Here is a 26202-nt window from a genome sequence, read left to right as displayed (position 1 = left end):
AGAGTGTGCTCAGCATACTTAAAGGGGCAATGCAAGTCTGTGACACACACGGTGCATGCCTCTGTCTCTCTCTGCCATGCTGTCTCCCCTCCCTCCATTTGTGCTGTCTTGTAGAGTGTGAGGCTACATTAACAACAATGTGTTAACGCTTGAGGGCTCAGCCGAGTGCTAGTTCATCATTTAGCAGTAAGGCATTCTCTGGGAAATATCCCACCCTCTTCCACCCTCTGACTTCACCATCTCAACCAAGCTTCACAATCATCACTGCTGTGTACAGTATTAAATTGTTTGTTTAAAATTTATACTGTGTATATATATAAAATATAGTCTCTTGTCTGGCGAAAAAAAATTTCCTGCAACTTAACCCCCTCCATTTACATTAATTCTTATGGGGAAATTGGATTTGCTTAACATCATTTCGCTTAAAGTAGCATTTTTCAGGAATATATCTACAATGTTAAGCGAGGAGTTACTGTATCTTCAGACCTATGGTATGTAAGACTTTGGTAATTACAGAGATTGTATGGCATGGGAACAGTATATTTATCTTTTTAATATATGGTCGAAATCAACAAAAGGGTTAATGTTTTATTGGCTAAAAATCTCTTGTCATATAATATAATTTTAGATCTTTGTTTTCTCATACAGTATATAAATAAGTGCCAGATTTAAGTAAGCTTACTTTAAAAAGGAGTTAAAAATTATTTGACAACATTTAAGTTTGTAATGACTCTCTGCCTTTACTATATTAGAAAGCACAAAATTAATATCTTGTTCATTTTTGTCTTACACTTGTTTATAAAATCTTTGTAATTTTCAAAGAAATTAAACAATATACAAGGTTGGGATCTCAGCTAATTTAAGTCTTTGTCCTGCATGTCACTACATGCAAAAGTAAAATACCTTATTTCTAAGCATATAATTAAAGATATTTCTCTTCAGGCAAAAATATTGTGAACTACAATAAGCAGAAATACTTCACCCAAGAGAGCTCTGTGAATTTTTTTCTCTGTTCTTTTTCAGTAAGATGACACATTAGCTCGGTGTCAAAACATTGTTATTGCTCTTTATTATTAAGAGAAAGTATATTTCAGAATACATTTCTGATTTTTTATACATCTTCAGGCAAATAATAATTAAATGACAGCCCTACGAGCATGTCTTCAGTCATCTAACCATATTTTACTACTGGCTAGATTGGGAAGGTGAGTGCCGTGGAGGCTGCATATGTTAGCTGAGAAAATATTGTGCTAACAGAGTATTGAGAATAATATTTCAAGAGAGATTTTTCCTAAAATATAAATTGTAAGGTCTCCTTTCTAAATTTTAAACTGTTTAAATTTCCTTAGTACATATGACATTGAATGTGTGGAAAATAAAAAATAAGCCCTGCAGAATACTCCTCACAACATCTATGTGGCTTTATAGACATGCTAAAAATCCTAAAAAGAATCCCACTGGATTCTGCGAAGTGTACAATATGGGCAGAGTATTCTGTAGTTTATGACAGTGTAAGACCTTTAATAGCAACAATTTATGCTGATTTTAAAAAACAAAAGTAAGGATATTTTTCCCACTTGTAATTGGAAGATGGAATTCAGTTCCCAGTCTTTGTTTCTTCTGCCAGACTGACAGGAGTTGGGAGCACCGAAGGTAGGGAATCAGGCCTAGACTAATGGGGGAAAGGGTACGGGAGAAAGTGCAACAGAACATTCAACAGTGATAACAGTAACCAAGTTAGAAGAAGCCTTGACTGCCTCCAAGATCACCTTATCTAGTTCTCCTTAGCCAGAAAGATGGAAGCTGTCATGTTGGACCTCCAAGGGTGGTTGTAAAGTGCGGAAGGGGGCAAAATGTAAGAGGTGTAAGTGTCTCAGGCCTCTAAAATAGTTGCAGAGAACCTCCATGGCAAAAAGATATGGCTTACAGTTCTTTCAAACAGAGCACATGGTAAATTTGATCAGTTGACACCCACAATCAGGGTTTCTTGCTGTATATCCTGCAACTAGAACTTGGTCTCAGTGGACTTGATTCTTATTTTCCTTAACACTACGAGGATGGATCTTTTGTTGGAATTAAATTATTTGTAACTATTTAGATAGTGCTATTGGTGCATGTCATGCTTTGATAAATCAGAAAACAAGCTCCCTATCACAAGCAGCCTAATCTGTTTATATATTAATATGTTGACAAAATTATGAAATTACTAATAATATAAGCTTGCCAATACATTTTCACTTTTACATATACTCCAGAATGTTTCTGTTTATAGTAGGGCTATCAAATGATTAAAAAAATAATTGCAAATAATCGTGAGATAAAAAAAATAGTCTCAATTAATCACAGTTTTAATTGCACTGCTGAACAATAATAGAATACCAATTTAAATTTATTATAAATATTTGTGGATGTTTTTCTACATTTTCAAATATATTGATTTCAATTACAACACAGAATACAAAGTGTACAGTGCTCACTTTATATTACTCTTTTTAATTACAGATATTTGCACTGTAAAAAAGATTTTTAAAAGCACAATCTCCAAGTCAAAGCGTGAAGGGGCATACAAATGTTTAGCATATCTGGCATGTAAATGCCTTGCAACGCTGGTTACAACAGTGCCCTGCAAATGCCTGTTCTCACTTTCAGGTGACATTGTAAATAAGAAGCTGGTAGCATTATTTCCTGTAAATGTAAACAACTTGTTTGTCTTAGTGATTGGCTGAACAAGAAATAGGACTGAGCGGACTTCTAGACTCTAAAACTTTACATTGTTTTGTTTTTGAGTGCAGTTATGTGAAAAAAATAATTCTACATTTGTAAGTTGCACTTTCACTATAAAGAGAGTGCACTACAGTGCTTGTATGAGGTGAATTGAAAAATACTTTTTAAAATAGTTTATAATGTACAAATATTTGTATTAAAAATAATATAAAGTGAGCACAGTACATTTAGTATTCTGTGTTGTAATTGAAATCAATATATTTGAAATGTAGAAAAACATCAAAAATATTTATAATACATTTAAATTGGTATTTTATTATTGTTTAGCAGTGCAATTAAAACTCTGATTAATTGCGACTATTTTTTTAATCTAGTTAATTTGTTTTGCATTAATCGCTTAAGTTTTGTAAAGCCCACGTTATGACTAATAAGGAAATAGATATTGATACTATTACCCTTTTGAAAATGCCTCGGGTTTACAAGGAGTGCGATATAATACTTTTCTTTGTGCAGGAGAAAAAACCCAAAGGTAAACTCATGCAGTTTTCTTCTTTTTGAAGATTAGTTAGAAAAGATTTTAAAGTGTATAAGCTGTTGTTCTTTATGATTTTGTGTGGTTTTCAAACAGTTGTGCTTCTTGAAACTTCTACAGGTACTTAAGACAGATGGAAAGGACCTTGTCCCCAGAAGCTATTGGGATACATTGAGACGTAGCACAAGCCAAGCTCTCTTTTCGGACCTTGCAGAGGTATAATAAAACCTCTGTCTGGTCCATGAACAAATTGCCATTTTATTTATTTCCTTTTGTATTTTAGTGTTTTCCCCATTGTTGTGGATCTTATTTCCTTTCTTTTTAAAATAGTTCTTTTAAAAATAGTGTTTATGGAAAGTTGTCATATGAAATTAATGTGGCTGAATACAGTGGCATTACTTGAAGTTATCATTTCTAGTCAGCTAGCATTCTCTTTTGCAAGATTTGGAAGATCAAGTCCTATCATTATAGCCTTGATGTTAGGATATTTATCTAATATTAATTTTAAAAAACCCTGATTTCTACATAACTGAAAAATTAGGAACCCTTTTTCATTTAGGGCTTGATCCTGTGAGGTGATGACTTTAATGAGAGTAGAGAGCACTCAGCATCTCTCATGAGGTATCTAAGACTTTGCAGGTTCAGGCCTTTAACTTGCTTTAAAACATAGGTTAGCCAAGTTTATTTTACAGAAGGTCATGGTCAGCAATATTATGTATGCCTTTGCTAAAGATTCTTTTTAATTTATTGTATTGAAAAGAGTGATCTTTCAGGCAGTTAAAACAATTGAATACATTAATCTCAGTCTTTATCTTTAGCTATTGCATGATCATTGTGAATGACTAGCAATATCTCTATTCCATCAAAAATGAATGTATGCAGGTATCTAAATTATAATAAAAATAAAAAGCTTATTTCATTATCTATTCATTCAAAAAGCTGAATAAAAAGAATGTGTATATGTCTTTGTATTGATAATTTAAAAGAGCGGCTAAAGGCCAGATCCTCCAAACTGGCATTTCTGTGCCCAGCTACAGTGTGAAGGAGGTTGCTGTACATTGGGCCAGGCTGGTCATGGCCCCACGCATTGGCCACCTGTAGCAGCTCCCCAGTAACACCTCTATCTCAAGCCATGCAAATCACAACAGGGACAGTAATGAGGGAAGCATAGGAGCTGCTTTACCAGTCTTATGTCATCTGAGGACTCTCCCATATTGAGGGTATCTCCAGTCAGCTGGATTAGCTTGAAGTATGGCAAAGCTGGAGACAGAGTGTCTTTACACCTGTTGTACTTACATGAGCAAAATTAACACTTAGATGTACAATATTTTAAGATTACTGTTCTTTAGAAGCCTTTTTAATGTGAACCTGTCCAGTAGGCAATTAGGCACATCATTAAAGGTGCATTACACTGACATCTGTAGACTGCAGTCATTAAAACTTACCAGCATCTAGTTTTGGCATTTGTTTAATTCTTCCATGGACATTTGCATAAACCCTCTCAGCTAACATGCAAATCACTGAATACAAATTGAATATCTTTGGTTAACTTCTCAGAGTATTTCCCACTACTCATTAGAATCGCATCTGTCTTGCTTGTTTTAAGCTTGAGCTTGCTAGCTTTCGTCCATATCCTTATCTCTCACAGATTCTCTTAACATCTGGATGATACCATGGACTTTTGTGCTGAAAAAGTGACGTAAAGTGAGGTGACATTGGAGTCTGCGCTGTCTTACAACTTCTTCGGGTGTTACTGTGTAGACTGAAAAGGAGGTTAGAAAATATTTGTTCAGACTCCACAAAAGAGGTCTCTTTAGGAAGAGAAGTTGCCCATCCTGACTCTCTGGTATCTTTCTGAGAGGAATAAGTGAAGCTATGTAGTTCTACAGCCCACTTCCAATAGGTCAGTGGAGTTGAATGCTGCTGAGCTCAGCTTGTGGATTCATTCTGAGTGGATATTGGAAATTACTGAAGTTGCTAGAGCATTTGAAAAATATAGTACTGTGGAGAGATGTCTCTATCAACATAGAATATAACATACATATTTTTTACTCACTGTAGAAGACTCCCATTGACATCAGTGATTTTAGATCATAGAATCATAGAAGATTAGGGTTGGAAGAGACCTCAAGAGGTCATCTAGTCCAACCCCAACTCAAAGCAGGACCAAAACCAACTAAATCATCCCAGCCAGGGCTTTGTCAAGCTGGACCTTAAAACCCTCCAAGGATGGAGATTTCACCACCTACCTTGGTAACCCATTCCAGTGCTTCCCCACTCTCCTAGTGAAAAAGTTTTTCCTAACATCCAACCTAGACCTCCCCCACTGCAACTTGAGACCATTGCTGCTTGTTCTGTGATCTGATACCACTGAGAACAGCCTAGCTCCATCCTCTTTGGAAACATCCTTCAGGTAGTTGAAGGCTGCTGTCAAATCCCCCCTCACTCATCTCTTCTGCAGACTCAATAAGCCCAGTTCCCTCAGCCTCTCCTCGTAAGTTATGGGCCCCAGCCCCCTGATCATTTTCGTTGCCCTCCGCTGGACTCTCTCCAGTTTGTCCACATCCTTTCTGTAGTGGGAGGGGAGACCCACAAAACTGGACACAATACTTCAGATGTGGCCTCACGAGTGCTGAATAGAGGGGAATAATCACTTCCCTGGATCTGCTGGCAATGCTCATACTAATGCAGCCCAATATGCTGTTAGCCTTCTTGGCAACAAGGGGACAGTGCTGACTCATATCCAGCTTCTCATCCACTCTGATCCCCAGGTCCTTTTCTGCAGAACTGCCACTTAGCCAGTCGGTCCCTAGCCTGTAGCAGTGCATGAGATTCTTCCGTTCAAAGTTCAGGACTCTGCACTTGTCCTTGTTGAACCTCATCAGATTTCTTTTGGCCCAATCCTCCAGTTTGTCTAGGTCACTCTGGACCCTATCCCTACCCTCCAGCATATCTATCTCTCCCCCCAGCTTAGTGTCATCCGCAAACTTGCTGAGGGTACAATCCAGCCCATCATCCAGATCAGGGGTAGGCAAACTTTTTGGACCAAGGGCCACATCTGGGTATGGAAATTGTATGGCGGGCCATGAATGCTCACAGAATTGGGGTTGGGGTTCAGGAGGTGGTGAAGGCTTTTGCTGGGGGTGCGGGTTCTGGGGTGGGGCCAGAAAATAGTTCAGGGTGTGGGAGGAGGTTTTGGGCTGGGGCAGGGGTTGGGCTGCAGGGGTTGGTGAGGGCTCTGGCTGGAGGTGCGGGCTCTAGGGTGGGGCTGGAGATGAGGAATTTGGGGTGTAGGAGGGTGCTCTAGGCTGGGACCGAGTAGTTTGGAGGCCGGGAGGGGGATCAGGGCTGGGATAGGGGCACAGGGGAGAGGGCTCCAGCTGAGGGTGCAGGCTCTGGGGTGGGGCTGGGGATGAGGGATTTGGGGTGTAGCAGGGTGCTCCGGGCTGTGACTGAGGGATTCCCAGGGGCAGGAAAGGGGTAGGGGTGCAGGCTTGGGTGGCGCTTACCTCAAGCAGATCCCGGAAGCAGCAGCATGTCCCACTCCTACGCGGAGGTCCAGCCAGGCGGCTCTGCATGCTGCTCCATCCTCAGGCGCTGCCCCTGCAACTCTCATTGGCTGCAGTTCCTGGCCAGTGGGAGCTGCGGGGGTGGCGTCTGCAGACAGGGCAGCGGGCAGAGCCCTCTGGCTGCCCCTAAACATAGGAACCAGAGGGGGGACATGCCGCTGCTTCTGGGAGTCACGGCACGTGCGCATGGAGCGGCCCCTGACCCTGCTCCCCAGCTGGAATGTGGGAGTGGGACAAGCCCCAGACCCCACTCCCCAGCAGGAGTCGAGGGCCGCATTAAATTGACTGGTGGGCTTGATGTGGCCAACAGGCCATAGTTTGCCCACCCTCAATCTAGATCATTAATGAAGATGTTAAACAAAACCGGCCCTGGGACCAACCTTGGGGCACTCCGCTTGATACTGGCTACCAACTAGATGTTGATCCCAACGATCTAGCCAGCTTTCTATCCACCTTATAGTCCATTCATCCAATTCATACTTTTTTAACTTGCTGGCAAGAATATTGTATCAAAAGCTTTGCTAAAGTCAAAATATATCACGTCCACCGCTTTCCCCATATCCACAGAGCCAGTTATCTCATCATAGAAGGCCATATTGCCTTTCATTCAAGGATCTGAAGTCTCTTTACAAAGATGAATACATGTAATTATCCCCATTTTAAGGATGGGGAAATAGAGGCACAGAGGACTAACAAGACTTTGTCCATGGGTTTAAAATTCATTGAAAAGCTGCAAATAGAACTCCTATTTCCTAGTTATATGCTTGATATATGTTGTCTGCCTTTATGCTTCTGTTTATATTGGGTATCTTAGAACGAGTGTAAAATATCTCTTAACAAAGACAGATAAGCCAAACATTCATTCTCATTGAAAAGATTTTAAATAAATTAGATCAGAATAGAGTTTGATATCTTATTACTTGAAAATAAATTGTGTTCTTTTGTTGCTTTGTTTCCTGTTATAAAACAGAATTCATTTTACTTTGAACAATAGCATCAAAGGGATAAAGCCATTATTTTAGGCTCACCCCTTATGAGACTTAAGTTATATAATGCTATTAAGACACAAGGGACATTGATATAGTTTTCAGTGACTTGAGACTCTGTAAAAGCATATTGAGGGTTTTTTATTTGTTTTCCATTCAGTGAGACTGACCAAGTAGAAATAGTAGAAAGACTTGTAGTTTTGTTTTTTTGTTTTTTAACTAATATGCTAATACTCACAGTTCTGTAGATATAGATTAATGCAACCTGAATCTAACAAGGTTATTTAAAAAATTTACAGGATGAAAAACGAACTTACAGTCTGATATCTGTTCAGTGTGCTTGAGGGAAACTGCTTGAATGTACTTAGAAGGTTAATTGTTTAAAAGATGTAGAAAATCAAGGTATCTCTATTTCAGTGTATTATGCCCTGTAGTGGAGGACAACAGAGTATTAAAGGACAAATAGTCAGTGATTATTGTTCTCCAGTTAATCAGTTCATTTCAGGAGTAAAGCTATCTTAATTGAAGGATATAAAATGTCTTTCTACATGTTATGCCATCATATTTCTCCCTGGAGAAGAATACAGGAATAAAGAGGAGAATAGTTAGAGTTTGTGAAATATAAACTTAAAAATCCTAAACAGATTTTATTAAACTACTAAAGGTATCTCTCCTATTCCTTTAGTTCTTGTATGATGAAAGGAAAGGGTTTTTTGTTGTTACTACTTGTTCTTCCTTTTTTGTTCTTCAGTATCTACTCTTCAGTGATTCATAAGTACTACTAGTACATATGAAACGTTAATTTTCACAATAAAATAGGTAAATTTTGAAAACATTCAAACTTGAATACAGTATATCATAAAGGATTTGGACAATGTGGATATTAAATAATTTTTGTTATCAATACACCGTGCAGCTGAGTAAATGCATTTTAATGTTATTTTGCTATTGCAGTTTGTCTCTTCATAATGAACCAAGATTCACATATCTGAATAGTGTTAGTAATGCTGACTCATAGGTTATTCTTAGAATGTGTAGTTTTAGGGCCAGGTCTTAGCTTCAGTAGACCTATGCCAGTTTATGCCAACTGAGGATCAGCTTCTGCTGCAAAAATTTTAATAAACCAACTCTGAAATACTTGTGATTTTCACATCCTTGCCATCCTCTGGTAAATATTTTTTTCTTTCATTGACAAATCCAATCAGACTAGGCCCTATATTCATAATTAGCAATTTTAACTCCTACATCTTTACTTTCTCTTGGCGTTTCCAAATCACCGTGCGCATTTTATATAAGAAAAACAGCTGCATCTCTTTCCTTGTTGATCTCTCAAGTCTTTATGTATATTTAGGACTTCTTAAATAATAGCTCCTTTGATGATTATCATATCCAACCTCCTCTTTTCTCATTCCCTCAAATAGGATAGGGAGCGCCCTTTATGTTTCCAATTAATTGTTATTGCTGATAACTTCTTTAAAAAAATGTAGTCTAATATTTAAACTTTTTCTAAATAAGTAGCCATTGTGACATAGCATATTCACTTCCTTCCATTCATTTTATTGTTATTTATCCAGAAAATCTGACTGATTTCCTAATCTCCATGCCTTGCTTTATTTCAGCAGATTGGTTATACCCTGCCTCTATAGCTATTATTATATACATTTCATAAAAATAAAAGGGGCATCTGGTATTTGTCTTTACTGGAATTTATCAGGGCATATATGTGCGTTTCAAGGTAAGATTATTCATACACATAATCAGCTTTCCTATTTCTAAGCATAGTGCTATTTAACATTTTACACTTTCAAAATCTTGTTCAGACATTTGGCCCAGTGCTGCTCCCAAAGAAGTCAATAGCAACATTCTCACAAATTACTACTCTGAACATTGTTTACTGGGGATGTGTTATTTCTAAGAATAGATATCTTTTGAGGACACTTGTTTCTGGAGAAAGGGAATTTAGTTATCTGAAGATTTTCTCTGGAGATTTTCCTTAAGTCCTGTATCAAGTCCAATAAATTGGAATAGAACTAAAGCAATACCACTCAAGATGTGTGGCCTGATTGCTTCATTTAAGGGTTGTTCCTAAATTTCTTATAAATCACTTAACTTCTTCAGATGGTGACCGAGGTTTCAAAAAAATCTCTTATGCCCTGATCCTGGAAGCTGTGTTCTGCCGGCAGATCTCATAGCCCCAGTGATTTCAAGGAAACACTGCCCATGTTGAATACATTGAAGGATCAGGGCCTCATTCTACTGATTCGTTATATCCAGTTCTTAAAATACTCTTTCATTATAACAAGAGGGTCTTTATGAAAGAGAAAAATGAACACACACATACACAGGTAAATGCAACAAATACTAGTTATATAAAAAATGTGGAATGATACATAATCTCTGTATTCTAATGAGGGTTCTCTCTTACAATATCAATGATATGCCATTGAGTAATATGAGTGGTAAGACTAGTTGTCTTCACTATTCCCTCATTCCTATCAGTCACAAGATGACTCTTTTATATCATGAGGCAGTTATGACCATATATATCATTTGCATATTATAAAGTTGCTGTCTGCTACTGAGACCTCACAGCATGGGCTATTCTTGCTCCCAGTGGCTCCAGTACAAAGTACACCATTAGAGATGGTTTGAAAACACACACTCATAGCAGTGTTTTATTTTCATGTAATTGCAAAATTGCATCTACGGAAAGTGCAGCTTGGGAAAACTCATATATTTCTTCATATAAATACATATATATGGTCCTACCTTACTTTCTAGTCCATTTTTCCCTAAAGTTTCTGGTTTTATTTTTCATGCCTTTTTCCTCATGATATTTTCCACTAACTCGTTGGGGGTTTTTTTGTGTGTGTGATCTTGTTCTAATTGCAATTAACAAGTGAATGTTTTATATGGAAAGTGTATGATAACTAAAATAACATCACTGATTTGAATACTATAATTACCTTTCTAACATTATAAACATAGGATGCATGAATTCATATCTTAAGTATTTGCTGCATAATGCATTTCTCTTTTTTCCCCTCTAAATACTGACTATAAAGTGATTTATTTGATAAAGCTTTTGTAAAACAATTAGAGCCTTAACTAATTGTCTTATTCTAATGGTTTTTAAGCGTGCAGATGACATCTCAAGTTTGCTATCTGATACCACACTGCTTGTGCATTTTTTTGGCAAGAAGGGAAAGGCTGAGCTAAACTTTGACGATTTTTATAGGTGAGCTTTGATTTTATTCTTTCTATATAAACAAAGCCCTCCATATCTGTTAGTAAATAATATATACATAATACATCTAGTTAAAGAAGATAACTCTTTATAAGCATCTTTTTTTTTAATCAGACATTTCTTTAGCTTTATCTTTTCTGCTGAAAAGATTTAAAACAAGGATGAAGAAAGTTTTAAGACAATACGCAGAATTCAAAATTTGTTAGGTTGTTTTGGTTTGGTTTTAATAAAGGCCAAATAAACATTCCTCTGTTATCATCAGATTTTGTAAGCTAATCAATTAGAGGAGGTCATTAGTTACATATGTTGACTCCAAGAAATACTGCGCTATAGAAAGTAGTGTTTGTGGTCCAGTAGGTTGTAGTCTTGCCTCTCCTCAGTATGGAATTAATGCCCACTCCTGTGTCATCGTGTACTGGGCAGCAGGAGATGCAGCACTTAAATTGTGTTTTTTGTCTCCTTCCCCTCTTCCTGCTTGTTACATTTTCTGTTTAGATTGTAACCTCTTTGGGTCAGAGATTTTGTCTTCACATCTATCTCTTCTGCTATGGACATACAGTGGTTATAATTTAAAAGTAAAAAATTGCCAAAAGATACCACACAGGTTTTCACAGATCCAGTTGCCTGCCCCCTTATGACCTCTCACAAACTAGATTGCTGTGAGGGAATCCAACCATCTGGATATCTGGATATTTTAAGCTTCCCTGGATTTTAGCAGGCTGAAGTACTGTTGCTTCCCTTGGTGTCTCTGGTACATTTCCTGAATATTGACTCTGTCGGTTACCCCTTGATGGAAACCCTCAGTCCACCTGCCTAGGCCCCCAGGTCCAGCACTGACCCCCAAGATACTCCAGGAGCTTAAACACATGGCATAGACACTGATTCCGTGGGTGCTCCAGGGCTCAAGCACCCACCAAAAAAAAAAAAAAAAAAAAAAGAGGGGTGCACAGCATCCACAAGGCACCAGTAGATGGCAAGAGCACGTACACAGCGCACAGTGAAACCAGAAGGCACCCTCTGGCAAAAACAAAAGTCAGTGCCTGTGCCTGACACACATGGTCTCCAGAATCCCACCAAGGGGGTGAGCCTTCAGGGTTACAGGTTAATTCTTTCTGGTGACGTAGTAAGTATAGCGTATAACAACAGACAGGCAGACTTTGAGCAAGTTCTAACACTTGTTCTTTATTTAATCAGACAAGAAATACAAAGATCCGTACAAGAAATAATAAATCTTACACTCATTTCCCCTCACTCTAGCTCACTCTTTCTTAGGGGGAACATCTGTGTTCAGAGAAGCAGGGTCCCCACTCCTCCTGCCTTATTAGTTCCTTACAGTAGTTTAGCACGTATTTAAGATGGTGAAAAATGGCCAGAGAGAGAAAGAGCGCAAATAGATTAAGTTCCGCCAGTTATAACTTGCCAGTCCTTCTGTCAGGTGACTCCTGAATCAGCCTCCACAGGTGATCCAAGACCCTTACCGAGTGACTTCATTGTTAGGTGACCTCTCCCCTAATAAACCATTTCTCCTGGTAGGGATCCAGTTTTTCTCTGGAGCAATTAAATTTCAGTGGCTGGCCATCCAGATTTAACAGCCTTCTGTTGTCAACCCTGTATCACTACCTTGTTGGAATTTCAGTCCAACATGGAGGTAGCAGGACAACAATGAAGAACCCCATATTCCGAATGGAGCCTGTAGTCTGGTAAAGATACATTCTCAGGATTTACAATTTCAGAGAGAATCTGTACAGACAGATTCTCCAAATTGTTACAACAGGTACCATAATTATTACCTATTACGAGTGTAGGTGAAAACTGATTCTAATGGCACTTAAAAGAACATTACTAAGTATAGTTGTGCCAGAGAAAAATTGCACCATTTATCAAACTAAGAAAAAATATGTTTCTGCCAGATTCAAAAAAATAGAAAGTTTGGCTTCTGCTTCTACACCAGTACTACCAGTGCTTACTTTTTATGTGCTTACCTACCTAAAAAGGGGTTTTGTGAGGTTTAATAACTGAGTTTGTGACGTGCTTTGAGATCTCTGGATGAAAGGAGTTGTAGAAATGCAAAGTACTTTTGTTCCATATGTATTATATTTGTGCTTTAGATTTATGGATAACCTACAAACCGAAGTTCTAGAAATAGAATTCCTTTCCTATTCTAACGGGATGAACACCATCAGTGAAGAAGACTTTGCTCATATTCTTTTGAGATACACAAATGTGGAAAATACATCAAGTTACCTGGAAAATGTACGTTGCAGAATCCCTGAAGAAAAGGTAGGTGCTCAGATACTACAGTGATGGACAGCAGATAAAACCCCAAAATCCTAAGGATGAATCCTAGTGTCATTGAAGTCAATGGGAGTTTTGTCATTGACTTCAGTGGCACCAGGATTTCACCTTAAGTATCTTTGATCATCTACTTTGCATCTTCTGTTTTACAAAATCCACACTGAATGACACAGTATTTAATTTGTAAAATGTGTAGAGTTAAATAACAAGGAACCATGTCAGGGGAATTATCCAGTAATTATTTTTGAGGTGTTTAAAGACAGTGGCTTAAGACTATATTAAATCTTCAGTTTAAATAACAATATGCTAGTGCTGTAAGGAAATGAAATTTCCTGATATTGAGGCTTTTCAGCTTTAGTGAAAAATCACATTTTTTCTGACTTTTTCTCTTTGCTACACCTGAATATCACCTTTTCAAAAACAATATTGACACTCTTTATCTAGTTCTATAATAGTCTTAATAGTGGGTCATTTGTAGATAGCCATTGATGAGTGAGTGTTTCTTATCAGTGGCTGAAGAGATATTTTCAAAGAATTTGTGAACTAAGAACAATAAAGAACATTAGGTAGTTAATCCTTCATTATTTAGCAGCAAATGTGTTCTCAGTAGTGTATCTGAGCAATAGAAAAATCTAGTGGTAGCAGAATGCATCAGTGCAAATCAATAGAGCTTGTGTTACAAGTATCCCTTAGAGCATGGGATGTTTTGGATATATTTCTTCTACTTGTGTTTATAGAAGGATCAGGTTAATATGTCCTTGCAAACAGACTGACTTTGTTTAAAATGGCTACACATTTTGATAGTATTGACAGTTCCGCTTGTGGAACTAAAAGCACTAAATATGCTTTGGCAATGACCTTAATTCATTAGTCTGAAAAAACAAACCATTAAAATATCATAAAATAGCTAGGACATTTAAAAAATTAAAATTAAAACAAAATGCTGAGTGTAAAGCTGGAGTTATATTTATAACAGGTGCCTTAAGTAAGCTTACAAAAATGAGTGGTTTGAGCATTGGCCTGCTAAACCCAGGGTTGTGAGTTCAATCCTTGAGAGGGCCATTTAGGGATCTGGGGCAAAAATCTGTCTGGGGATTAGTCCTGCTTTGAGCGGGGGGGGGGGACTAGATGACCTCCTGAGGTCCCTTCCAACCCTGATATTCTGTGATTCTATGAATGTTGTTATAGTTTATGTGAGACACAGCAATTGTTCTGGGTGAGATGTCACAACCCTTACTCAGCTGTACAAGGAAGTAAGGTTACTCATCTGTTACTCCTCCCAATCTCACTCTTATTCCCTGGGGTGGAAAGGATGAGGAGTCCTTGCTCTGCACACTCACCCACTTGCCCGCCAGAGTAGCTGACTTGGTACATGGCACAGGAGGAACAATCTGCTTCATAAAAAGGGGTGAAGAAATTCACTCACTCCCCAGTGTCTGTTACAGCTCCATTTTGTTTCTTAAAGCTGTCCCCTTACTCCATTTTGTTCTTGTTCTCCTCTGTGGCCGCCCCTCCCTGGCTGTTAAGTTGTTTACCAGGGTCTCTGCCCTTCTCAAAGGGAGGGCCCCTTAAGTTGTTTAACAAAAGCCATTGCCCTTCTCAAAGGGATGGCCACTTGTGCTAAGTGGGACCACTGCCCTGTTCAAAGGGTTAGTCCTGTTATCACCTTGTTAAAACCTGGGCTTGGTGTAGGGTAGGCTCTGTCCAGAGCTGCAAGACCTATTGTGTTTTTAAGATCCTGGGCATGAGTCATACCTCTGGGCTCAGGACTAGTCCAAACATGTCTTGGTGGCTGCCTGCAGTTTTTTTTTCTCTGCCTTCTCTCCTACCTGTAAGAGGGGGAGCCAATCAGAGTTACTGGCGGGAAGCTGCCAGGGTTTGCCTTTATAAACAGACATTTTTTTAACAGACTTCAGAAAGGTTCTTGCATTGCTGCCTGGTCTGATCAACCAGGGGTTCTGGGGGTCCTTTCTCCGCTCTCGTTTTATTTTTGAGCGTACCCCCGTTTTTGAACCCCCCCCCCACGAAGAACGAATTGCTGCCTGAGAGATCTCCTGATTATCAAGACTGTACCGAGCCTTCTGATGTGCTTGCTGTTTCTGCCTCTGCTGCTGCCTTGGGGGATGGTAAGAATCCCTCTGTGAAACTTTCTATACTTTTATTTTATTATTTTAGCTGCTGGCTCTGTCTCCCCAGCACACAGACTCAAGTTAAACCTTGGTCTGTGTTTTAAAACCTCTCTCTTAAACCCCGTGGCACTCTGCCACTGAAAATAAGTTTGTGCTGCTGCTAAGTTCTGCTCCTGTGGGCTTTGCCTTGGACTGTTTTCAGCTCTATCCACTGCTGCAGTCACCCCCCCCCCCCCTCTTTGGAGCTGTGTCCTGGACACACACCACTCAGCCCTCTGGAACTATCCTTAGCATAAAGTGCACCCATTAAGTTAAGTTTAGCATTATACTTTGTAAGTTAGGCTTAGAGAATTGTTGCATTGTGTTTTAATTTGTGTAGTCTTGGTTAAGTTAGCTCATAGATAAGATTTTGCTGTGTTCTGTATAATTGTAATTGTCTGTCTTCCCACTGCAAACACCACCCCCCAGCTTCTCTGTGTCTTTCTACCTTGTTACACTCTCTCTGCTGCTTAAGCTTGCAGCCTGTTTGCTCTGTCTCACTAAGTTTAAATCTCTAGCATAAAACCCCATTGGTTACTTTCTTCCTTTCTGATACCCCTCACATTCTACATTTACACCACTGTGACACATTTTTACCTGAAATTGTTTGTTATTTAACACATTTTATCCATAACTGTTAGTTGGTTATATGCTGCTGTGACACACCTTTTTACATAGAAATCGCTAGCTACCTGTTACATTTATACCTCAGTGTTAACTGATTACCCACTGTATTGTATCCTACTGTGTTGTACCCCACTATTGAAACCCCCTTACTGTTTACCAAAAAGAAACCCCTCCCCAATTGTCTACCTTAACAACCCCATACCCCTCACTATTGAATTTTCCCTGTTTTTGTATTTTCTTAATAAAGTTTATTTTGCACCCCACCCGTGTGGTAATTGCTCCCCAAGATCCCATATACCTGCTGGCAGGGACACCCAGATCAAGGGGGAGCAGAGAAGAAATTGTTATTTTCCAAGAAACAGTTTATTCTCTGGTCTCCTAGGGCAATGCAACTACTCACTGCCCCTTACTCGGGGTACAAACTAGTCCTTTGGGGGCCCAGATTTAAATATGAGCCAAAAAGTGGATATGGCTTTCACTATTTGAAAGCCTTTGCAATGCCATGTAAATGGTTTTTGCTTCACTATGGGTATGGCTACACTGGCGATTTGCAGCGCTGGAAAGCCTCCACCAGCGCTGCAATTAGTAAGTGGCCACACCTGCAAGGCACTTCCAGCGCTGCAACTCCCTGGCTGCAGCGCTGGCCGTACACCTCACTCGGCATGGGGAATAAGGATTCCAGCGCTGGTTCTGCAGCGCTGGTCATCAAGTGTGGCCACACACCAGCGCTGTGATTGTCCTCCAGGGTATAAGGATGTATCCCAGAATGCCTGTTCAGCCACTCTGCTCATCAGGTCAGACTCTACTTCCCTGGCCTCAGGTGACCCGCCCTTTAAATGCCCCGGGAATTTTAAAAATCCCCTTCCTGTTTGCTCAGCCAGGTATGGAATGCAATCAGTGAATCTTTACAGGTGACCATGCCTCCACGTGGCAAACGAGCCCCAGCATGGAGCAATGGCGAGCTGATGGACCTCATCAGTGTTTGGGGGGAGGAATCTGTGCAGGCACAGCTGCGCTCTAGCCGTAAGAATTATGATACCTTTGCCCAGGTATCGAGAGCCATGCTGGAAAGGGGCCATGAGCGTGACGCGCTGCAGTGCAGGGTCAAAGTAAAGGAGCTCCGGAGTGCCTATTGCAAAGCACGTGAGGGGAACCGCAGATCCGGCAGTGCCCCCACGACCTGCCGGTTTTAGGAGCTGGATGCGATTTATGGGGGTGACCCCTCTGTAAATCCAAGGACCACGATGGACAGTTCAGAGCCGGTAGAGGAGGGGGAGGGGGAGGCAGACAGTGAGGCTACTGTGGTGGGGGAAGACACCCCGGAGGAGGCATGCAGTCAGGAGCTCTTCTCAAGCCAGGAGGAAGCTAGCCAGTCGCAGCCCCTGGAACTTGGTGCAGAAGAATCACAGGAGCAGGTCCCAGGTAAGCAGCTTTTATTGCAATGCAAAGGTTTTGGGAGAGGAGGGGGGATGGTATGGCTGCATGCCTGCATGCCTAGACATGGAATATCCCATTGATGTGGTCTATCACGTCGCAGTAATCTGCCTCTGTAATCTCTTCAAAAGTTTCTGCAAGAGCATAGGCAATTCGCGTGACCAAGTTTAAAGGGAGAGCCATTGTGGTCCCTGTCCCATTCAGGCTAACGCGTCTGCGCCACTGTTCCAGGAGGGGTGGGGGAACCATGCTTGCACAGAGGCACGCTGCATAAGGACCCGGGCGGAATCCGCATTGTTGTAGGAGACCCTCCCTTGCTTCTTTGGTAACCCGCAGAAGGGAGATATCTTCAAGTATTAACTCCTGTGGGAAATGGAGGGAGTGTTTCAGTGCTGGTTTCCCCAACTGCATACCGCGGCAGGCAGGAACCCCAGGCTTAATTCCTGAGGGACATGGCAGTGCTGTGTTTAACAAAGCCCAAAAACAGGCAGTCTAGCCATGAAGCAAGAAGCCCCCTGCCCAAGCATACCGCGGCAGGCAGGAACCCCAGGGTTAATTCCTGAGGGACATGGCAGTGCTGCGTTTAACAAAGCCCAAAAACAGGCAGTCTAGCCATGAAGCAAGAAGCCCCCTGCCCAAGCATACCGCAGCAGGCAGGAACCCCAGGGTTAATTCCTGAGGGACATGGCAGTGCTGCCTTTAACAAAGCCCAAAAACAGGCAGTCTAGCCATGAAGCAAGAAGCACCCTGCTCGAGCAGACCGCGGCAGGCAGGAACCCCAGGGTTAATTCCTGAGGGACATGGCAGTGCTGCCTTTAACAAAGCCCAAAAACAGGCAGTGTAGCCATGAAGCTTGAAGCCCCCTGCCCGAGCATACCGCGGCAGGCAGGAACCCCAGGGTTAATTACCATTACCATTTCTGGGAGGCTGTGAATTCTCTAGCAGTTGCTGAAATGTCTGAGGAATGCTTGTGTGAGACTTTTACTTCAGATTATACACAATGCAAGCTCTCTTAAAATGTATCATTTGCTGTATTTTTATAGTGACCTTGAGTAGTCCTGGGCCGGTCTTATCAGTGACTGAAAGAAAGCTTCAGAACCTGAGAAGGAAACCGAACAGAAGCAAAGAAGATTTGGTCAAGGCAGTTATGAACCAGTGTGCAGCAGAGAATAAAAATGCGCAGAAATGGAGAGAAAAGATGCAGCACTGGAGGGAAACAGAAAGCAGGAGAAAGGCGTTGACGCAGAAGAAAACCACGAGGCAGCTTATAAACCTCATTGCGCGCCAAACAGACTGTATGCAGTCACTGGTAGCAATGCAGGCAGAGCACTACCGTGCAAAACCCCCACCCTCCCAAACCTCTTTCCCCTATGCACCAATGTCAGCTCCAAGTCCCGTTCCCCAGCATCCAGGTTCTTACCTACACCATCACCAGCTGCCCCCGACACCTGTACGGTCACCTATGAGCCCAGAGAACTACGACCCTTACCCTCTGCACTCAACCCCCATCACCATGCAACAGTACAATCCTGAGGTGCACAGCACTCCTGGCAGTACATATGCAAAACTATGAATGTACAGTTCAACAACCAACCCCCCTGCCCGTGTACTTCCTTTTTTTTAAATAAATGATTTCTTTGATTATGAAACAGTTTTTATTACTGCATAAAGTGAAAGATAACAAAACCCAATGAAAACACAGGCAACAAACATCAAGGAAAACACAGGCACTTAAAAGCACTGTAACCAGTGCACGTCACTCCTGGTCAAGGCAAAAAAACATTACTGTTGGCTTTCTGCCTCAAATTCCTCCCTCAAGGCATCCCTAATCCTTGTTGCCCTGTGGTGGGCGTCTCTAGTAGCCCTGCTGTCTGGCTGTGCAAATTCAGCCTCCAGGACTTGCACCTCGTTGTTCCATGCCTGGCTGAATGTTTCACCCTTCCCTTCACAAATATTATGGAGGGTACAGCACGCGGATACAACCGCAGGGATGCTGCTTTCCCCCAAGTCTAGCTTCCCATAAAGCGCCCGCCAGCGCCCCTTTAAACGGCCAAAAGCACACTCCACAGTCATTCGGCATCGGCTCAGCCTGTAGTTGAAACGGTCCTGGCTCCTGTCCAGTTTCCCTGTATAAGGTTTCATGAGCCAAGGCATTAATGGGTAAGCGGGGTCCCCAAGGATCACAATGGGCATTTCAACGTCCCCTACTGTGATCTTTCGGTCTGGGAAAAATGTACCTTCCTGCATCTTCCTGAACAGGCCACTGTTCCGAAAGATGCGTGCATCATGCACTTTTCCAGGCCAGCCTGTGTAAATATCAGTGAAACGCCCATGGTGATCCACAAGCGCCTGGAGAACCATAGAGAAATACCCCTTGCGATTAATGTACTCATAGGCTAGGTGGGGTGGTGCCAGAATAGGAATATGCGTCCCATCTATTGCCCCTCCACAGTTAGGGAAACCCATTTCTGCAAAGCCATCCACAATGTCCTGCACGTTCCCCAGTCACGGTTCTCCTTAGCAGGATGCGATTAATGGCCCTGCAAACTTGCATCAACACGATTCCAACGGTCGACTTTCCCACTCCAAACTGGTTCCCGACCGACCGGTAGCTGTCTGGAGTTGCCAGCTTCCAGATTGCAATAGCCACCCGCTTTTCCACCATCAGGGCAGCTCTCAATCTTGTGTCCTTGCGCCGCAGGGTGGGGGCGAGCTCAGCACACAGTCCCATGAAAGTGGCTTTTCTCATACGAAAGTTCTGCAGCCACTGCTCGTCATCCCAGACTTCCATGACAATGTGATCCCACCACTCACTGCTTGTCTCACGAGCCCAAAAGCGGCGTTCCACGGTGCTGAGCATTTCCATTACCGCCACAAGCAATTTCATGTCACCCGCTTTAGGCAAATCCATATCATCATCGGAATCCTCACTGTCACTTTGGAGCTGAAGGAATAGCTCAACTGCCAAACGTGATGTGCTGGCGACAGTCAGCAGCAAATTCCTCAGCAGCTCAGGCTCCATTTCACAGCGTGCTGCACTCACAATGGCAAGAAACGTGGACGGCGAAAGTGTGACTGCTGGGAAGTGAAGCGATGCACCACGGGGCGTTGGAACAGGAAGCGGAATGACCCACACACTTCCTTCCCCTTCCCACAATACTCAGTGCCAAAACGGCGCCAAAACGGGATGAGGTGCTCTGTGGGATAGCTGCCCACAATGCACCTCTCAGTACAGTGCTGGAAATGCTGCCAATGTGGCCACACTGCAGCGCTGGTAGCTGTCAGTGTGGCCACACTGCAGCGCTGGCCCTGCACAGCTGGACGACCAGCGCTGCAAACTACCAGCGCTGCAACTCGCCAGTGTAGCCATACCCTATGTTATGGGGTTTCTTTGCTGTGTGGCAGCCAGATGTATTTTGTTGTTGAAATCAAACCTTATGTGTATGGGAGAAGGCTTGTGTATAGGTAGTGGAAAATAATGGCACACAATCATGGATATAGAGATAAACATGTATATAACTGTCTAAGGTGACAGTTTAGTTTAAAAGAAAAGATTTGTATTTGTAATGATTTATACATAAGAAATACTCATTGAAGTTCAGTATCTCACTTCTCCATGTCACTGTTTTGGGTGGGAAAAGTCTTTAACTTAGTAGTCTCCCTTCTTTCTCTTGGCTGTGCTCCATAACAAAACCATCAGCCAGGGAAACTACCTTGTCAGCCCACATGTCCCTGATAAATTTTCTTTGCTGGCTAATAAGCTTTGTCATCTAAATGAGAACTTACATACATGTTAGTTTTAGGGATTCCGTGTCCCTTCATATAATTCCCATAATTCTAAATGCAATATGCTGTGCTACATCTCAGTTTTCTACAGTTACATACTAGTGATTCTGAAAATATACACTTGCAACTGTAGCTAAAGTAACTCCTTAGAATAGGGCTCACATACTCTGCAGACTTTTGAAAATGGAACTTGGGCGTCTAAGTCATTAGGTCCTTTTAAAAATGTTAACCTTTATGACTGATTACAATGCAAAAATAAGACACATTAGGTCTTCCCTATTGCAAAAACAGAATGTTTGATTATTATAAAATTCTCCAACAGTAAAGCAAAACTAAGAACTCCATTTTCAAAGAAATGGCTCCAGACTGTTATGCTGCTATATTCACAATTGGCACGGTTAGTCTTTTTGTGACTTTCTATATGCAGAAGACCATAAAACAATGTGATGATCATTTGGCTGACTACACTCATGTTGACACATTTGGCTGGCATGCTGCCTGCTTACAAGATGTTCTACTTTTTCTAACTAGGTGCCAAATACTGATTCATTTAGACTGGCAGTTTTAATTACACTACAAATAGCAGCGCTTAAAGGAAGTTTGTCTTTTTAACTGCCACATTCATGTCACAATCCTCTTTGTTGTGCTAAAAATATAATCTGCCCAGTGAAATGAATATGTTTGCTTTCACTTTTACCTGGAAACTAAATCGGAACCTGGGAAATCCATTTAGATCATTTCACATGTCAAAATATATGCAGAATTAGATTATTACTCTTTTATAGATGTTCAGTTTTACAAATAAATTATTTTAGGAACAGAAAAAGACATCCGACTCTGTATGTCCAGGACCCCTCCCTTTTTTAGGTTAGTTTAATTTTTTCCTTTCTCTCTCTCTCTCTTTTTCCTTCCCCAGCTTTAAGGTGAGCTGTTGTAGCAAATGTTGTGGGCCTGCTCTTGAGAGATACTGAGCATCTGGAACTGCAGTTGATTTCAGTGAAAGTTGTACTGTGCAGAGATCACACTATTTATTTTTATTGGCATTAATGCAAAAATTGTGGAGTACATGCACTTTATGTGATCCTGGCCACACAGAGAGAATGACAAGATGTGAGGGATGCAGTTTAAATACACACAACTATATTAACTCATCTGGGAACTACCCGGTAATAACTCTCACAGTGCATGTCATCGTTCATTCCTTAATCATTTCCACTTACATTTGGGGAGATCTGTTGTTAGCCCTCCTTTCCCTCGTAAGAGGGTTAAGGGACTGGGGAAAGAGGGATTTGACTTGACAAATACAATTATCTTTTCTTTAATTTAAAACCAAACAAAATCCAACTTCAATACAGTAGAATACCTGAAAAATAATTGTCAGTGAGGTTGCACAGTAGCCAGATTGTAATTTTATTGCATTTTACTATTCAGGCTTAATCCATCTGAAAGCCTCTGTGATCTGCTTGGGTATTTAAACCTGAGTGACTTTCAGATGATATTTTCTCGTGAGACAGCCATTCAGCAGAATGGTTGGACTACTGCTGAAGCCAAAATAAAAAAGCAAAATGCAGCTCTGCAGCCACAAGTTGGGAAATTTATAGGAGGCAGAGAAATCATTCCAGTTCTGAGCAGTTACCATAACTTGTATAGCAGACATGTACAGCTGTGGTTGGACAGAGGTTTCAGCTCAGCAATTTATCCTCCATTGTTTTGGGATGTATAGATTTGTCTTTTTATGAGCTTTGGCCATAGTGGATGTGTGGCTGGGTTTGTTCATTTGTAGTGGGTAAGGAAATTAGGAAAGAAGTCAAAACACTTTCTCCTTTGGGTCAACCCTGTCATTGTGATTTTTGGTTTGTTAAATGATTGGGTACTTTATTCCTGATGAGGGCCAGGGCATGAGATAAGAAGTCAAATCTCATCATCAACATTAATATTATCCTTTGAGAATCTGGATGGGAAGGGGCTATATGAATACAAAGTACTGTATTCATGTTTAATGAATTTAGCCTGACCAAAGTTATGCTGAAAACTAATACACCACAAGTTTGTGACTTGTCCATGAGGTACACAGGAAGTCTGAGAGAGAACCAGGAATAGCACCTAGTTTCCTGATTCCAATGCCAGTTTCACTAGGACTGCTTACATGTGTGAGGGACCACCTGTGCTTAATGTGTTGCAAGAATGGGCTGATAAAAGACCAGAGGATGATATAAACTGCTTTCCCAGGTATATCTAAAACAGGAATAGAACTGGGGAAGTAAAACTGTTGCCGAGTGTGGATTAAATCACCCACATATTCAGATATATGTAGATGTCCTGAACCCATCCAACATGATAATTTACATCAATTCTCAAGGCTAGGCAAAAGACGAGACATTATTCTTAGGAAGGGTTATTGTGGAATGCTAATGAGATGTTTCACACTCCATCCTCTTCAGTTTCAAATGCCCTCTCCATCTGTAGAGAAGGAACAGGTGAGAGAGAGATGAAGGCTTGCACCAGAAGTGCCTACCCAGCTAAGTAGGTAGGCACTTTCTGTTATTGGTGGGCCTGCTAAGGTCTGACAGAGTGACCTCTATTGTTACAAATATGATGATTTCCATAAAGTCAAACTGTTTGCAGGTATTTCTAGGACATGTTAACCTGATCCTTCTATAAATACAAATAGAAGAAATATATACAAAATATCCACTGACACCATAGCAGGTTCATGGGAGGTAGGCATGTGGGCATGAAGCCAGAGGGGGAGACAGTTCCATTTCCCAGCTCCTCTGGCCTTTTCTCACCTTGACTTGCCTATAAGACATCTCAAACACAGAACAAAAAGACGATCCTTGCCTCACAGAGCTTACATTTAAGTACAGTCGAACCCATTTATCTCGACCTCGGTTAACTTGCCAATCCTATTAACTCGAGGTTTTACAAGTGGAACCGCCAAACTCCCTCTTTATCTTATGGGTTTCTCATCCGTTATGTCGATTTGCCGAACCCTAATATCTCGAGCCCGGCTCCCCGCGTCCCCAGCCGCCCGCTCCCTGGCTCTCCAGCCGCGCGGTTCCCCAGCCGCCCGCTCCCCGCGTCCCCAGCCGCCCGCCCGCCCCCGCATACCCGGTCCCTGCCCGTCCCTGCCCACCCGGCCCCGCATACCCGGTCCCTGCCCGGCCCCGCCCGGCCCCGCATACCTGGTCCCCACTTCGCCGCCCGCCCGTCCGCCCGGCCCCGCTTCGCCGCCCGCCCGCCCGGCCCCGCATACCTGGTCCCTGCCCGGCCCCGCCAGCCCGGCCCCGCATACCCGGTCCCCGCCCGGCCCCGCATACCTGGTCCCCGCTTTGCCTGCCGCCTGCCCGCCCAGCTCCGCTTCGCCGGTCCCCGCTTTGCCGCCCGCCCCTCCGCCCGGCTCCACTTCGCCGCCCGCCCACCCGGCCCCGCATACCCGGTCCCTCCCCGGCCCCGCCCGCCCGGTCCCTACCCGGCCCCGCCCGCCCGGCCCCACCTACCCGGTCCCTGCCCGTCCCCGCCAGCCCGGCCCCGCATACCCGGTCCCTGCCCGTCCCCGCCTGGCCCCGCATACCTGGTCCCCGCTTTGCCTGCCGCCTGCCCGCCTGGCTCCGCTTCGCCGGTCCCCGCTTTGCCGCCCGCCCCTCCGGCCGGCTTCGCTTCGCCGCCCGCCCGCCCCGGCATACCCGGTCCCTGCCCGTCCCCGCCCACCCGCCCGGCCCCGCATACCCGGTCCCTGCCCCTCCCCGCCGCCCGGCCCCGCATACCCGGTCCCTGCCCGTCCCCGGCCCTGCATACCCGGTCCCTGCCCGTCCCCGCCCGCCCGGCCCCGCATACCCGGTCCCTGCCCACCCGCCCGGCCCCGCATACCCGGTCCCTGCCCGTCCCCACCCGCCCGCCCGGCCCCGCATACCCGGTCCCTGCCCGGCCCCGCCCGGCCCCGCATACCTGGTCCCCGCTTCGCCTGCCGCCCGCCCACCCGGCTCCGCTTCGCCGCCGCCCGCCCGTCCGCCCGGCTCCGCTTCGCCGCCCGCCCGCCCCGGCATACCCGGTCCCTGCCCGTCCCCGCCCGCCCCCCGCCCGGCCCCGCTTACCCGGTCCCCGCTTCGCCTGCCGCCCGCCCGCCCGCCCCGCTTACCCGGTCCCCGCTTCGCCTGCCGCCCGGCCCGCTTACCCGGTCCCGCTTCGCCTGCCGCCCGGCCCGCTTACCGGGTCCCGCTTCTTTGGCTGCCCGGCTCCGGGTCCCCGTCCCGCTTCGCCGGATCCAGCCACGTGCAGGCACCGCGGTAAGGGGGCAGGGAGGGGGTGTTGGAGAGAGGGCAGGGGAGTTCAGGGGTGGGGGGGTGGATAGGGGTTTATCTCGATCATCGGTTATCTGGACTATTTTTGGCAAACCCCTAGGCCGGCGACATAACAGGGTTCAACTGTATAAGACTAGAAACTGGTGGACATAGATGGATAAATGGGGGAGTACAAGAAGAGCGGGGTGACAATATTGCTCAGCATGATAGGCATAGCAGGCATCAAGTGTTGTGTAGGCATCACGGCTAATGAGGGTTTTAGAGGAAGATAATGAGAGCTTTGCAGATGTTTATGGGGAGGAACAGCATGGGATAAAGCAAGAAAATTTAAAAAATGTGTGATGGAGGCTGGCATCATGGGCTGATTGAAGGTGGAAGCTGACCCCTCGATAGTAAATGAAAGTTGATAGGGTATTATGGGGATAAGGGCCTTGAAAATGAAGACAAGAAAGTTACATTTGATGCAATAGAGAAGGGTGAGCCAGTGAAGGGATACAAAGAGAGGGGTAACATAGTCAAAGTGATCGTCTAGG

General features: G+C 43.3%; 1 protein-coding gene across 2 annotated transcripts in view; it reads left to right on the top strand.

The window, feature by feature from the left end:
• MICU3 (mitochondrial calcium uptake family member 3) overlaps positions 1-26202 on the top strand; it is a 109353-nt gene that overhangs the window by 62439 nt on the left and 20712 nt on the right. For both annotated transcript variants that reach the window (XM_045018660.1, XM_045018661.1), the window contains exons 9-11: positions 3377-3472; positions 10949-11049; positions 13167-13338. In XM_045018660.1, coding sequence (XP_044874595.1) covers positions 3377-3472; positions 10949-11049; positions 13167-13338 — 369 coding nt within the window. The remainder of the gene's footprint in view (positions 1-3376; positions 3473-10948; positions 11050-13166; positions 13339-26202) is intronic.

This window comes from Mauremys mutica, chromosome 5, assembly GCF_020497125.1.
Source record: "Mauremys mutica isolate MM-2020 ecotype Southern chromosome 5, ASM2049712v1, whole genome shotgun sequence".
Taxonomy (NCBI): Eukaryota; Metazoa; Chordata; order Testudines; family Geoemydidae; genus Mauremys; species Mauremys mutica.
Note: the sequence above shows the minus strand (reverse complement) of the source record. Positions and strands in the feature narration are given on the sequence as shown.